We start from the raw sequence: 16,349 nt of genomic DNA, 5'->3' as shown, positions 1-16,349 counted from the left end.
ACACTGACAGTTCTGTTGATTGAGGGAATATGTAAGTGTCAAACAGAAAAGGATGGACTTTTTTTTTTTAAAAAAAAAGGCTGTGTACCGTATTATATGCAAAATTCAATTCTGGTACTACCTGTGCAAATTTGCAGGTCATTACACTGTTTAAATTCAACTTGCATGTGTAATTGTCAGTTGTGTGACAATTTAAAATATGACCTTAGATACCTGCTCTCTTGAAACATCTGGCTTCAATACTAGTGAACCAGAACTAAGTAAAACTTTAATTTCAGAGAGTGATACATGGATGAAAATTGAGAAACCTGTATCTAAATGAACTAAGCAGTCTTTTTCAAGATGCTTTCATTTTATTAGTATTTATTACAACAGATGTTCCCTCCTTACTCTTGCTCATGCTTCTTAACAGTGGTTATCCCTGATCGGCTCATGCTTTAAATGGTGCAGTTGAACTGTCCTTTCTATTCACTAATGAAAATACTCCTTTCTGTTGCAATTAATTTGAGAGGTTGTATCATTAGAATTAGTTCACAGCTAGGGACAACTTTTTTTTATACTGAGACTTCTGAAATCCTCCAAACATTAAGGGTGTGGCGGACACATTATAAGGTGGTCATAGCCTTATTTTAGATGCTTTACTACCCTGGGATGGCTGGTTTGTTGTCGTCTTGTACTGCCTCTGTGATCAGTGCAGGGTGAGCAACTCCTGTAGTGGACAATACAAAACAGGAGAATAATGGATGGATGCTCTGTTAATATCTTTTTAGAAAACTGTTTTTGTGACTACAAAGAAAGTTTCACAGGTCCCATCCTCTAAAAGAAGCTGACTGCTAGGTGCCCAAAGTTCATATGAATACTCTTGCCATAGCCAATTACTGAATGTAAACCTCTAACATAGTAGGGCTGTCAAAGATGTAAAGAATTCAAGGCCCTTCTCACTTTTTTCAGCCATTTTTTCAGGAATATGATGTTACAATTCTCTTGGAACCTGCTTCTTGCTTAGAATTCTTCTGCAGTGCTCAGATAATATTCAGTTACTAAAGTAGGCAGAAGTCAAAACCAACCAACTGAAAAAAAACCCATTCTAATAGAAGAGATCACACTGAATAAATAATTGTGAATGTGAGACTTTCTGCTCTGTTAAAAATATTAACCTTAGGATTAAAATGATCAGTGGAAAAAGGGGGATAGTAGAGGGAAGAAGTGCTGTGAAGGGAATCGGAGCACCCGATGAAAGTGGAAAAACTTGCAAGGTAAGGGAAATTTTAGGAAGAATTTGAGGTGAGTATTTAAATGAAATCAGGAACCACAGCAGCTGCCAAAATCTGCTTCCACAGGAGGAGGTATGACAGTTGAAATGTGGAGGTCAGGGTGTGATGAAGAGCATCTAACCATATAAGGACTTGCAGGACAAGCTTGCTGTTCAAGCAAGCATAACTCGTAATCAGTGATGTAAAACACGTCCATCTTGTGGATTATTTGAAGCATCATGCATACTGGGCTGAGTTCCAAGTACCGTTGTCCCCTTATGCTGGAATCATTATCTGCTACTTCATTTCCGAGGACAGTGTCCCACAGAAAGCGACTGTGGGATTTCTTCCTTTTTGTGTCCCATCTGTATCTGAGTTTGTATATCTTCATATTCTAATACAAGATGCACATTTCTGATGAAGCACCTAGTTAAATGCTCCTCGACAATAACGAGATTTTGTAAGGGGGAAAACTTAATTGTTTGGAGGCAATTTCATTTAATGTGGTGGATATTTATTGTCTATTATATTTGCCAAGATGCAACAGCCATGGATGTGTATAGCTTTTTAAAAAAAACAAATCCATAAAATTGTTCAGGGAACTAACAAATGTTAGAAAAGACAAGGCTTCTGTATTCCATTTGGGATATCATTTAAATATTGAGTTTTTATACTTAAGTTTTACTTTAAAAAAAAAAATTGCAGTGTTGTGTTCTGAAACGCTTAGCAGTGTGGTGTACTACTTGTGCTTGCATGCTTGTGGTCACTGATTATTTCCTGATGTGCTTTATATGACAGATTTATTTATGTGAATGGTTTGAGAACATTAGCTGCTCTGGTTGACTTAAATTTCTGGCACTTTTTTGAACACTGCTGTGATTATTTCTACCAACATGCTTTCTGTGGGAAGGTGGCACTCTGATTTGTGGCACCAATGACACAAAAATAATCCTGCATGAAAATTACTTCAGTAGTTACACATAATTTTTCTATTAAATATTTGCCTTGATTAAAACAAATTTGAATTGAATGGCAGAGATTAGAATTCTAAGATTCCTGCGTTTTGAACCATATTGGAGGTTCTACGATTAAGTGACTTCTACAAATTCATAACAGGATGAGATTTTATTTATGAATCACAATGTTTTAGAAGGTCTTCAAACATTAATTTATTATTTGAACAAAATCAAGGTGGCTTCAGCACAAAAAAGTTCTTAAAATACTTAGCATGGTTTTAACTTAACCTCTGTGTGTCTTTCTGTGTGCACGAATATATAGACTAGGATACAGAGAAATCGGATATCTTCCAAGGACAGCTTAGAAAGAATTTAAGTCCATTTTTGTGTTTAATTTATCATATTAAGGATAGAGGCTCTCCATCCAGAATGTGAAGTAGTTTATAGATAATTGAATGTAGCTGAGAAAATGTGTAGATGGTTCTAATGAGGCCATAAGCTAAGTGAACCCTGCAATCTTGCCAGCTGGCCCAGCTGCAACATTTGATTGATTTTCAGAATTGCATTTGGTCACAAGGCTGCTGACCTGCCAGAGATGCTGATCTTTGTGATATCTCTAGTTGAAATGTACTTCCCTGCTTTATAGTAAACTTAGTGTTGATTTGTACAGTCATGTTACAATCTCACAGAAACATCTGAACTAGTGGGTTTGCCTGTACATAGTTGTAATTGATTCACTAACGGAGGAAAATGATTGTTTATCCTGGAGGCCAGTCTTGGAAAACGGGGAAGGATAACTAGCAAGGAATGCAGAAGTAGCTGAAAAAATCAGTATCTGGCGTGAGTCTTTCTACCTTAAGAAATCCAGGTGGGATTTCCTATCACTTAGAAAAACTAAAACCAACTATAAATAAGATACAGGCAAATCAGTTTAAGATTTGTATTATTTTAAAGTGCTAAATTCCAAGTTGTGACAAGAGGTATCTTAGAACATTTTCTGCTTACTTCCCTTTATTTTTAAACATCCCTGTTCATTTGAGTAGAATGGTGTACTAACTTTGTATACCAGATTAGATAATGCTGTATTGTATTAGATGTCTTTAATACATTTCAATTAAAACAAAACTCACTGACTTATTTTCCCCCCTCTCTAAATCATCTTTACTTGATTGATTTATAGCACAAAGTGATTTTTAATATCCCTTCCCTTCTTTAGCCTTCCATATTACAACCCGTCCCAGCCGTATTCATCGGCCTAATCCTGGCTTTCCTGTATTGGTGTTACGGCCCATTGTGGTAGCGAAAGGTACAAGCACTACTGTTCAGTCAATGTATGTTTGTCCCTCTCACCTGTTTGTGCCATTTCTGTATAAAATAGTGCATGGTGAAATGCTCACAGGTATTTCTTTACCTGAAGCAAACCCTTCATTTAATACGCCATTCTGTTGATACTGATGAGCTGAGCAGTCAACTAATCATTTAACATCTGTGTGATTTCTTTAATTCTAACAATGATTTTCGTTCTAACTGGTTCTGAATGTGCCTCTTCTAACTCGGTCTCAGTTTGTCTTTAGCAAATGGGCTACCTTTTGCACAATGCTGCGATGCTAGGGCCTGTAAGAAAACTTAATTGCTTAATTAACTATGAAAAATGAAGAGTTTGCCTCTAAATAATAAAAATCAACAAGCTTTGGTTCCTATTCACGGACTAAGAAATTTCTCTCTGGCTCTAAACACTATTTTTTCTCACTATTGCATTGAAGAAGATGGAAAAAAAGACAAGATGCGAAATAGGTGGTTGGTTTGTATTCTGAACTCTCAGCTTGCATTTTTCTCTAACGTCTCTCAGTGTGTCCTCCTCTTAAAATGCTATTGTTGTCATGAAATGTTGTGACAGTCCATTAGAAATGATGTTGTTAGGATCTGCTACAAAGTAACTTCATAGATCTGGATTTAAACATTCAAAAGCGAAGTTAAAGATTTCAGTACTGCATAAACCTGTGTCTAGCGATTACTTGGCACAAGTGATGTTTTAAACATCTTAAGCCCTCACGTATTTAATAGCACATTTATTTGAGGTGCGTACAGTAATGAAGCTGGAAATATGGAACTACCAAAAGTTCTTCTGATGATCCTCAGTCGTGAAGAGTTGTGGAGTTCCCTTTGCTAGAGAAACACGGTTTACTGTGGTGCTCTAAGTCAGGACTAGCCTGCAGTAGGCTCATGGGTAACATTTTAGTGATGCCTATCAACAGGTACTCAAGACTTTCAGGAACCACGGGGTGAACTGATTAGTATGAATTAGAACAAATATGATATTGATTTTTTTTTTCTCTCCACACAGAGACAATGGCCTTGGATGCCTGTGATGGCAGCTTTGGTTGCTGTAACAGCCGTGGTGCTGTACCCAGGCCTAACCAGAGCTTCTCCATGAGAACTGTTGTTGAATCCATACACCGTCCTCCCTTTAGAAGCTGGCAACATTCATATACTGAGGGAAAACAGATTAATTCTCTTCCTTTTTACCTCTTAATACAGCACAGCTCTGCGTGAGAACAGCAGTAGGGTCATTTGCTTTAAACTGTATAAAATGTATCTGTCTATAAAGAGGGAATAAAATTGTGATTCATCATACTGTGAGCAATATTTTTGCTTACAATTTCATGCAAGTTTTAAATTAGTATGTTGGGATTCTGAATACTATAATGGTGGCCTAAAGTAGGCTTCTTGGTACCAAATTATTTATAATGGCTAGGGTTGTGGACATTTGCTTTAGAATCTGATTGCCGGATTTAAAAGGAAAAACACACTTCTGATTTGGACACCCAAGCCAAGTAACCTTGCAGATAATTGGAAAACAGATGCAGTGTGCTCAGTGCCTTTCAGTATGATTTTTTTTTTTAAAAAAAAAAAAAAAACTAGTATACCATTTTACTTGCTGTTAGTCACTGAGCTGTTGGGAACAAGACTTAAGAAAACTTCTCTTACCACGCCTTTTGAAGGAAACATGTTTTTCTTTGATAAGGATTGCTTTATTAATGATTTTTGGGAATAAACACAATTCATGTCCAGCCTTAAAGAGATAGAGAGATTGATGGTGAAGACCAGCCTAAAGTATTTAGTGTGTGCGAGTGTAAGCATGTGTGTGTTCTTGAGTGAACTAAGGTATTTCTGGGAGCAAGTACTCGGTCATTTGATGGACATAGTGCAGTGATTCAACTTACGTTAACTTTAGTTTGAATGTAATTTATTAAATTTCATATATTTAAAGAGATACATTCTTTAAAAGTATGAATACTTTCTCACATGTCATGTATCAATTTTTTCAGTCATTTGATACTTTCTGACTTGAGCTGGAGAAGCTCTTTAGATAAGCTTTTGTTGACGTAAATTTATTAAGAGAACAGCTACAGTACGTCTGATCAGCTGAAAAAAAATCGAAGATACATAAAATACTACAAAATTGGAATCATATACCTGATGAAGTATTGTCAGGTGAAGATGATTTCAATTTGGTAGTAAAATTTTGTGCATCCTCATCACATGGCTGTAAGTATGATGCAGTGGTCCCCATTACAAAGTTTCTTTTCCTTATCAAAGTACTATAACTATTGCTATTTGCTGACTTTTGGTGGGAATCACTGTAGTTAGTGCTGAATTAAATGTAGACTGTAGTTGTCTCGTTCAGCTCAACAGTTCTGTCAAAAAAGTTTATTAAAGACTTAATACGCTAAAGAATGGTAAAATAAAATGGCTCTGCTAAAGGAAACGTCAAAATAGGGAGGTAATCTCAGCAATTCAATTGGCTTTAAGGAATGTTATGGCAATCAACAGATAGTTTAAATACTTAAATAGAAATTTAGCATATAATTTACTTTGTGAGGTTTTAAGGGTCATTGTCCTTTAATTAAAGGTTCTATCTTACGTTACATGGGATTTGCTAATGGGAGGATTATTAGTTGAAAAAATAGTCCACAAGTGACTTGTAGAAAATATATATTGTCATTTAGTTCATTCATTTCATCCTTTTCAGTTGCAGGAAGCCACCCAACCACAGAACACTCGTATGCCAGTGGTACTTAGTACCTCTTGTATATAGGTTATTGCAAATATTGTTCTGAAATGCTTAACTTCAGAATTACATTTTTTAAAGTAAATAATTGTTTTAAATCTATTTTGTAAAGATATAAAAATACAATAGAATTTCTGGAGTACAGATTAAACTATTTGCACTAACACACGTGATGTGCATGATTTAATAAAATAACTTTACTCTCCCTATGCATGTTTGAGTTGAATGTCATTTGAAAACAAAAGATTAATGCTAAGTTTCTTTTGTGCTAGATATTGCCACAGTTACTAGGCACAATATCTGCAGCATGTCCAGTAATAGCAAAAGACTTTTTTCCCCTTGTATTTCACATCTGCACCAGTTTAAGTATTTTGTCGAGCTGATCTCTCTCCTGTCTGTGGTTTTCAAAGAAGGTGGGGAGGAGAGAGCCATGGAAGGCTTGGGGACATATTGCCATGGGGGGGAAAAAAAGTGTTCCCAGCTGAAGGGTGGTGTGCCTGTGGCAGGGGTTGTGAGATTGGAGGAGCAGTGCCTGCAGATAGCAGGGCAGTAGTAGAAAGCCCTTCTAGGGGAAGGGAGCCTGATGCTGCCTCCTCTCTTCATTAGCATCTTGAACTACCTATCTGCCCCTCTTTCAGCTACTGCTTCTTTTCCAATGGATTCTGTTCCCTCCTCCCTGCTGGTAGCATGTAGATGTGGTGTGAGGAGGTGGAGTGGAGCCTGGTGGAGCAGTGGTCCCTCCTGGCTGGCAGCGGGAAGGTGCCAAGTTCCCTGGGACCAACCTCGGAGCGGGCCTGCACTGCCAGTTGCTGCCCCATGCTGAGCAACACTGCTGGTGACAAAAGTTTGTTCTTGTATGAAAGATAATGTTGTGTTTTCAGAAATGTTTAGAGCATCAGAGAGCTGAAATTTGAGACCCAACATGGGTGTATGGAAGGAGAAAGTTTTCTAATTTAATTATGTGCATGTGTGCATATTTGTATTATATACACAGGTGCATAGTACACATTGCATGGGGGTTTGTGCTTACAAGTGTACCTGTGGTTCCCTAATATAGTGCCTTTCCCAGGAGTTCCTGACATTTGCATGTTCAAAACGATTAGGAATGAGCTAAAATGCACAGTTCACTCTTTGATTGTGAGAATCCTCGGAGAAGGGTTGGATAACTGGGAAACTGCTGTTCTTCAGTGCTTTGATACTAAAGCAGCAAGTGGAGTTATTTTGCAAGCACTCTATGCACAAACCTTTTTGGCTTTTTGTTGCATTTATGGTAAATGCGTGTGCTCTTTTACATTCATATTTAGGTTCTTTTTAGTTGTGAGGCTTGATTAGCTAAGCCTTGGAGTTACTGTAACAAGAGCAGCTTTTCACAAATGTGTAAGATTCTCTACTTGTAAAATAAGTGCTCTGAGCGTGCACTGACGTTTGAGGTTTTAAAAAGGTTCCTCATACTAGAAGAAGTAGTTTTGCGAGTTGTGTTATCAGTTGCTAGTTCAATTTGGAAGGCTTAATATAATAAAATATCTGAACACTTTTTCAGTTTTGTCCTGGTGTCCTGACTGAGGCACCTTTTTTTAAATTCTAAAAGAATTCTACCTACATGAGGACTACAACAGCAGCCTTTTACTTAAAAATATAAAACATTCAATATATAAAAACCACAGTGTAATTTTCCTGTTCTTTGTAGCTGAATTAAATGCATTCTTCCAGAGTGTTAGCCTGATCCTTCTTGCAGAATCTCTGGATTTATTTGGTGCTAAATGGAGAATTGTGAGCGTGCACAATATATTGCAAAGTTTTCTCATAAAATAGTATTAGTGAGACTTAGTATCAAATGACTGATAACTGAAGCAAAGGTGGTCATCTGAGCATGTATTTTTGGGGTGTATTCCTAAGTTACTTTTTCTAATCAAGTCTTCTGAAGTATATTACCTGTTCAAATCTTCCATGTGCTTTATGTAAGATTTTGAATGTCTTCTGCCTTAATCTGTAGGGTTCTGCCACTTGCAAGAATCATTTCTTCAGCTTGAATCTTCTCCATGACAAATCCACTGTCGAGATTCATTCCACCAGCAGCATCAGAGTGCTTTAAAATACCAGGTCCCCACAAGGGCTTTTGGGAAGCCACTGTAGTTTGCATTAGCTCTACAACTGGGGCTGGCCTGTTTTCACCAATGGCCTTTTTTCCCCTCTGGCTTTTCATCCACCATTAGTGTTTCATTAGCAACTTTCTCAAGGTTTTGAGTCTCCACTAATGTAGCAATTGATCGTATGAAAGAATTAGAAGCCATATTCTCTCCCTCTCTGGCACACACATATACCTCTGGATCAGTTTGAAGGGTGATTGCTTCCAACAAACAGCTGCATTGAATTCCCCAGATCCAGCTGATTTACTCATCCCAGTCCCTCTTTGCATGTGCTTCTGGATGCAGAATTCCTTTCTCCTCTGATGGGGAACTGGGCTGCAGTATGGGTCTCCCAGTCCTTCCTGCCTTCCTGGTTTTTAGTTTGTTCCAACTGTTTCAAATTAATGACCAAATTCTGCTTGGGGAGAGGGTTGCACCCATTACTGCTTTAAAAACAGTATGTGCTACCAGTACTTGACTAAAGGCTCCCAGAGATAGAAAGCAAATCAGCAACTGAAACCGGTACCACCCAGCCCTGTGGTATCTGACTTCGCAATATTGTTCGGTAAAAACCACTGTAGGCAAGCAGTCCAAGGCAACAACCTGTTCTGGTTACTGTTCAGCACTTCATCGATGTTTGGTTTTTTTCCCCTTCAGGTTTTAACAGGCATGACTACTGAAGCTTTTCTAGATTATTGATCATACACTGTTGAACTGTAGTGAGCTGAAACCTGATCACTGCAGGACAGTAGGGAAAACATTCATAGAATAATTTCTTCACTTAGTTTTTGTAATCTGTCAAATGGTTTTTCATCTGGAGTGTTAGTTCCAGTGATAGTAGTGATCACTTTTATTGACATGTCACATGATTTACAGAAGCTTTGATAAGTGTAAATTACATTCTTGAATTTTGTACTGATTGCTTCCCATAGATTACTTTGGGATTTGCTTAGATCTTAAGGTGAAGCAAAACCAGTCCTTTTCCCAAGATTGTACATTTTATTCTCTTCCCTCAGCCCCATCATGTTGTTGCCTGTTATTGCTGCTTCCCTCTATAAGGTGTTTCTGATTCTAAATTATTCATTCTTTCAATTTTTCAGTCTACTCGGTTTGGTTCGGCATTATTCCCAGTGCTGGAAGTGTAACAGTTCTAATGCACCGAGGGGGTGTGTGCATGTGTATACATTGTTGTTCTGCGATTGTGCTTGCTTGTGGTAAAATAGATCATGATTACTTGCGCTTAGCAACCAAGAGACTGGAGATGTAATTGCGATTCTCAGTTAAATAATTTTCAACTGTGGGAATGGAGACGTTAGTATGGCGATGTAGTTCTTTTATTATGTCAGGTAATATATTTAAAATGCAGATGTTCTTCCAAGCTTGTCATCTCTTCATTGTATCTGATGAACAAATCCAAAGCTTGGGTTAAACTAAAAGTAACTTTTCTTACCTGATCATATTAATCAGTAATTTGAGAGAAAAGATCAAGTGATCAATTCATTCTGTTCTATTGGAATAAAATTTATCCAAAAGCTAGCCCGTATTTGTTTCGGTACCCTCTGTTAGGAAATTGGTTTTGTGTTTTTTAGAAGCACCACACACATACTATGAGTGGTGAAGTACTGCCTTCAGTATGGAATGGATTTACTATTTTAATTTTTTCATGCTAGATAATTTATGGAGTTTATATTCTATTAAGATTTCTTGTAAGGAGTTCTTGCTCTGGAAAATACTTTTATTGGGTATGTCATTAGTTTTGATGTGACAAAACTACTTGTCTTGGATAATACAGTGTCTCTTATTTAAAAATGTTCAAAATATGCAATATGTCTTTTGGGATGAATAAATGGTAAAAATGACAAGAATAAATTTACAACACAACAGAAAGCTGATTTGTATTGTACATAGTCTTTCATTCAGTCGAACTCCAAATTTCAGCACTCCACAACTTCCGAATAACCTGCTGCACTCTGCTTTATCGCAATAGAAAGCAAGTTACTAGTTAATTAAATCAGTTAAAACTTATTTTAAAATTGGCATCTATTTACCTATTTACTTTGTACAAATGGGCTTCACAGCCCTCACAGCCCCGTGACCTTTCCTCCTCTGTGTAACGTGGTAAAGCAGCGCTCCAACACGTCTGCATGCAACCCCAGGGAGAGATGGGCTGGAACACAGTGTACGAGTGCAACCTCGGTTTCTGCAAGGCTCCCATGTTTTTTATAGTGACCAGACACCCTCGGGGTATCATTCACAGATCATCCTTTAAGAAAACCAACAATCCTACAGTCTTTAACCTGCACTGTAAATCAGATGCAATTCCAGAGCTCTGTTTCAGTGCTGACTCAGGATAAGGACATTTACAGAGTCATTTATGTAGTTTTCAGCAAGTTTGAACAGTTTGAGGAAGGGAACTCTCCTCCCTGTTTACTGTGCAGTTTGGATCCACCCCAGGGTGAAGTTTAAGCAAGCATGGTTCCGTTCCAGGCTGTGGTTAAGTCCTGGTGTAAGAGTCTACGTAACTTGCCCCTCTATTCTATTTATCTGTTTAAAAAGTTAAAATCAGAGTTAACATTAAAATATTCTACCAGATGCATTAGATGTTTGGGGGTTTTGGAGGGGGGGGGAAAAAAAAAGGTGTTAAATATGTATGTCTAGCTGCCCTTCATGGAATTCTGTTGGTAGCACCTAACATCTACCAGTAACTTCATCTCAGATTGCTGTCTCCCAAACACCGGTGCAGAGCACTCTTCCTTAGACTGAGGAGACAAACACTGAATTAGTTTAGTTCCGAGTAATGCTAGAGGTGAAAAGTGGTGATAAGGTTTGCTCATTTTTAAAGATTCAGTATCAATATTACAGGCTTGTTAGGTGTGATATTAAAGGCGTTTGGTTTTTCTATTGTATGTGTAGCAGTCGCAGTTGATTGACAGTTTTTCTGTTGCAGAACTTGTCTGTAATCCAACTGTGGCTGGGCATTGTAATAGACATTTATTGCTCAGTTTTTTCTACTTCATAATTATTGTAATGGCATGTAAGTGAAAACATAGCCTGCAGCAACTTCACAGTGAATTTTAAATTGCACTTAGGTGCAGTCTTGGGTTGGCCAGGTGTTGGTGTCTCTGTGCTACATGTTGCAGCAATAGTAGGTCCTTCTTCTGCAGACTTCTCTGAACTGTAATTTTTCCTTAGTTTTCAATACTTTTAAATGTAAAGGGCCCTCATCCATCTGTTTAAACACTAAATTTGAAGTTCATGGTGCACCTGCAGGGTAGTATCATGTTTATACATTCCTTAATTATGACCCAGCCAATAGCAAATTATTAACAATCTCCCTTATTATTACTTTACGTGGAAGACTGCTTTTGCAGTGAGTGAAGGTGTTCCTCAGCACATCCATGCCTCTGTTCAGGAGGAGACTTATTAGACAAGTAGCAAAAAAATCACTAGTGACTTACATGGTGTTTCTCATTTCAAATCTAGAGAGGGTGGTAAAAAGTGATTTCCCCCAAACTGATGCTTCCCCCAGTAATTAAGAAACAAATACTGGAATAATTCCAGCAGAATGCGATATTTCTTTGAATTGCTTTGTCAAATGTGTAGGATGTTGCATCTGCTTGGAATGTGAGTCTGCTGGGCGTCTGTGCTACTGACTGCCCTTAGATGGGCAAGGAAATTCATCGGTGAAGCCTTTGATGCAATGTATATCAAGATGGAAGATGAGACTACTGTACTGGCAAAGATCTTTCTCAACTGAGGCATCTCAGTTCTACTCATGCACACGGACTCATGTAACAGCGGTGTTCATTTAATGTAAATGGTTTCTAGTTCCCATGAAATACATTTCACTGGTGAATATTAAAACATGGTAAGTTTTTTATTCTGAAATAAAGAATAATTGGGTGCTTAGTAATATTCTGCAGCTGTATGGGTTAACTTTTTAATTTCTTGAACTGTAAGTAGGGCTTTAACTAGATCCTCCTGGCTGAGATACTTAAGCAGAAAACTGCTCTTTTACTCTTCAGATTTTGAGCACATATTGGAGGTCTTCAGTCCTTTTGCTTGTCCCTTTGGTTGTGAAGATACTGTGAAAACAGTTATAACTGTTTAATGTGAAGGTTGTTACCTGCAGCCTCTGAAGAGCAAGCTTGGAAAGCAGTCTGTCTTGATGAGTATTACTGTAGGTGTCCAGGGATCCAGGCAGGAACAGCCATCTCCAGTTGAGGAGAAAGAGGATGACGACTCATGGTAGAGTCACATCCTGTTAACACTGGTTAAGGACACCACCACTTCACCCTTCCTGGTTCTGACTAGTGAAGGTGAAAAAAAGTAAAAAGAGGTCCCTTGAAATGTGAAAAAGGGAAAGCCAGTCCTTCAGAGGTCTGTGGCTATCCAGATCGTGTACACAGCTAGCTTACCTGTTCAAACGCAGCTCAAGCGAAGCGCTGCATTTGTGGAGGTCTTGGAGTCTTGGACTGCTGTCCCCAGGTTGTAGCTGTTGCTGCCCTGTCACTGTGTGGTGGCTGTCTACAGACTCAGGCAGACATGATGGCTTTGCTTGCATCTAGCTTATAACCCTGTGGTTTTCTCTGCAATCACACAGGCTGAGATGATTTTCTGTGATGTGTGTTCTGGTGGGTTTGGTGGGATCTATGATTGATTTCATTAAATTTGATCACACCTGCTCCAGAGTGTACAAGTGTCCAGAGTGGGAGAACTGAACCTCAGTAGTTAGCAGTACCCACGTCATCACGCTTTGAGCACTTGCCCATCAGTGAAAAGTGCTGTCTTGCTCTTGCATCTCAATATACTATAGTCTACTTTGTGGGGCTGGCTTTCAGCTGGAGTCCAGCATTTATGTTAAGTGTATTTATGCAACTTCTATTTTACAAGTACATGTTCAGTGAGCCAGCAAAGCTGTGTGTTTGCCTGGCTTCTTGAATCAAGTGAGCACTAGCAGAAACAACTTGGTGTAGCAGAGCATTGCATAAAACTCACCTATGCACTCTCTTAGCGGAATGAAGCTTTGTGCTTCTCAATACAGTTTTAATGGGGTAGGTTCAGGTAGAACTAAAACTATTTCAAGCTTTTAAAATTCAGCATGTTGAAAAGGTGAAGTTGAGATATGTGGCATTTGCTGTGCACACAGGTCTCCATTGAGGCATCTCTTAGTTTACAAGAGGGAGTTTAAAAAGCTTCCCCAAATATAATGGCTGCCTCCCAATAACTTTCAAACTGGCATTGAAGCTGGAAGGGATTTTTTTTTTCTTTTGTATCTGTGCTGCCTTCCTTATTGCATGTGAAACTGACTCTCTTAAGCAAGGATCTTCTACTAACAGTTTGAGATGTCAAAAGACAAATTTCAAATACATTTCACCACACCTTTCATGACGGAAAATACTTCCCCTACAGCTTTCTGGAATGAGTCTTTGCTGGTAGTTGCTGCTTCTGTTTTTCCTCAGATATGTCAGGCTATTTTTGCTGAAATAAGTTCCTTGTCATATTCAGTATGTAAAAGCCTTTGTATCTGTAGTTGTGTTGTCTCTGAATGTGTCACCCCAGCGGCCCTGTGCTGTATGTGTGATTGTTTTGGTTTCATAGACAATAAGTCACTGCCCTGGGAAGTGTGGCCTGCCCCCTGTCACAGTGAGGGATGGCAGGAGCCTGCAGGAGGAAGTTCCAGGTGTCTTGAGAGGAAGGAAATGAGGGGAAAACCGTATTTTGGGGAAAGTTCCCACACAATGCAAAGGAGAGGCATGGGGTGGGGGGGCATCAGGAAGGGAAGGGCAAAGTGAGCAGATCTGGGAAGGATGGGGGTGTTCCTGGGTTTTACCTCAGAGGAGAAAAGTATTTTTCAGGCCCTGAGAAAGCATCCCCATCTCCTCTGTACCTTTATCCTGTCCTGCTGCCTCTCACCCTCAGCCAGCATGGAGGTGGTAGCCTCTGTGCAGGGAGGAGCTGGCCCTGCATGGCTTGGGATACAGCGAGGTGGAAGGTGCTGTTTAATGCCCTGTGCAAGAGAGGGGCCTTAGAGACAATATCTGCCTTCCTGCCCTGTGCCTGAACCTTGTGGGAAGCCTGCTCCATTCTTTTCCCCTTCCTGGCATTGACCTGTGGGTTTGCTGTGACCCGAGGCTTCCTCTTGCCAGTGTGAGGCCGGCACCTTCCACCACTGCGTGAGAGCTGGGCCTGTGGGCTTCCCTCTCCCCCAGTGCAGAAGACTTCTGCTTTTTGCAGGAACATGGAGATGATGTGGAGCTTTACTTGCAGCATTAAGCAGATGAACAGTCAAGTAGCTGCCAGTTATGTCCAGGTTTACTTAGAGACACCCTTCTGAGGTCTCCAGGAAGCAAAGACTTTTGTCGTGGCAATCAGTGCTGCAGGAAATTATGGGGTGAGATTTGGTGGAGATCATCTTGCAGAGTACAGATGTGTATGCTGCCGTGGTGGCACAGTGCCATTGCAGGTGTGAGCACAGCCCTTGGTAACAGCAGCTCTACTGGTCAAAGTGCCAGAACTTGTCATAGGGCACAATGAAGGATGGATCTGTGCCTGACTACGTCAGGAGAAGGTAAGATCTGTGGACCTCTTCTGCAGTAGGAAGAATGATGTTGGTGTCAGCACGTCCTCTGCGTGGTCTTAGTATTGCTTTGGCTAAATTGTGTATTATGAGTGAGATGCCTTTGACGCATCTGTCGTTTCATTCATTGCCTCATCCGTGGAGCTTTGCTTAAGCCATCCCTATGGCTAAGATAGACAAAGATTCTTTTGAAAATTCAAAGAATCTTTGTTCTAGTTTTGTTTTGTCTAATTCTCTCGTATGTAACAATGTACGTAATATATATGGAAAAAATTATCTTCACTTAAATGTTTTCTTCTCTATACATATGCAAGTGGAAAATGCTTCACAGATACTTCCTACAATCCCACAGATTCAGACAATGCAGTTCACAGTACTGTTTTAATATACATTTAATGTTAAATAAAATGAGAGAGTTTGTTAATTTTACCAGAAGCAGATGTCAAGTATAGCAGCCTCAAAGCAAAAAAAACCCACAAACCAACAAAGCCCCCCGAAACAAAAGAGAAAAAACTTGAGGCAACCCTTGGTGTGTGGCCTAAATGCAGCAGTCCATTTGACTGTGCAGCCCCCAGCTGCACTGCTAATTGGGCCCTGCTTTTCACCCTCCTAGCCCTTGGGATTGTGTACACTGCTCAGAAGGAACCCCCCATTACAAGGCACTATAATACTTAGTTGTTAGGACGATGTATCTCTGTGGGAAGAAAAATTCAGTTCACACCCTGTAAGTCCAAACTATAAGGTAAAAATAATCCCTTTCTATTCTCTCCTAAACAGAACTGCTCCTGGAAAGCAGAAACAAACCCTAGTAATTGCTCTATGTCCCTGGAGTCCTTAACAGAGCATCTGCAGACATGACAGGAACAAGACCTGCTACGGGATCCCTGCAGTTTTCAGCAATGGCAGAGATCAGTTCATGCATTACTCTTTAAGTGCTGTGTGTGTGCTCAGTGCTGTGGCATTACAAAGAAGATGACTTTATTTTCCTGCTGCAAGGAGGTTGAAATCTTAACATCCTGAACATATGGAAGGAGAGTTTTCTCTGACTGTCCAAAATCTCATAAAATGTAAGCTGGGGGGGAGAGGGGAGGCCACGTGCATGCTCGGTGTTCAAGAAAAAACTATTTGTGCTTAGTATAATGGCAATACTCTTCAGTTGCAGCTCTCCTATGCAGAAGTTTAATCTCCCTAATATGGACAGAGTGAGAGCAATGAGAACTACATCACTTTTAACTTAGCCGGTTTTCTAAGAACAAAAGAAATGTGTCAACTATGTGTTTTGGGTCACTTCTGCACCTTTTTGCTCTTTCTCTGTTTCTATTTATACCGTGGCCAGTTCTTACACTCTCCGACCTGGTAAGA

General features: G+C 39.4%; 1 protein-coding gene across 33 annotated transcripts in view; it reads left to right on the top strand.

Annotated features, from left to right (window-relative positions):
- Positions 1-10,299, top strand: part of SLMAP (sarcolemma associated protein) — a 91,698-nt gene extending 81,399 nt beyond the window's left edge. For 21 of the 33 annotated variants that reach the window (XM_074879279.1, XM_074879296.1, XM_074879288.1 and 18 more), the window contains one exon: positions 4,554-10,299. In XM_074879279.1, coding sequence (XP_074735380.1) covers positions 4,554-4,643 — 90 coding nt within the window. In that variant the 3' untranslated portion in view covers positions 4,644-10,299. Of the gene's footprint in view, positions 1-3,425; positions 3,516-4,553 lie in introns of all 33 variants that reach the window. The other 12 variants (XM_074879308.1, XM_074879306.1, XM_074879303.1 and 9 more) reach the window with 1 other exon arrangement.
- The last annotated feature ends 6,050 nt before the right edge of the window (positions 10,300-16,349 follow it).

Source organism: Strix uralensis, chromosome 10 (genome assembly GCF_047716275.1).
Source record: "Strix uralensis isolate ZFMK-TIS-50842 chromosome 10, bStrUra1, whole genome shotgun sequence".
Lineage (NCBI taxonomy): Eukaryota > Metazoa > Chordata > Aves > Strigiformes > Strigidae > Strix > Strix uralensis.
This window is presented reverse-complemented; position numbering and strand designations above follow the sequence as displayed.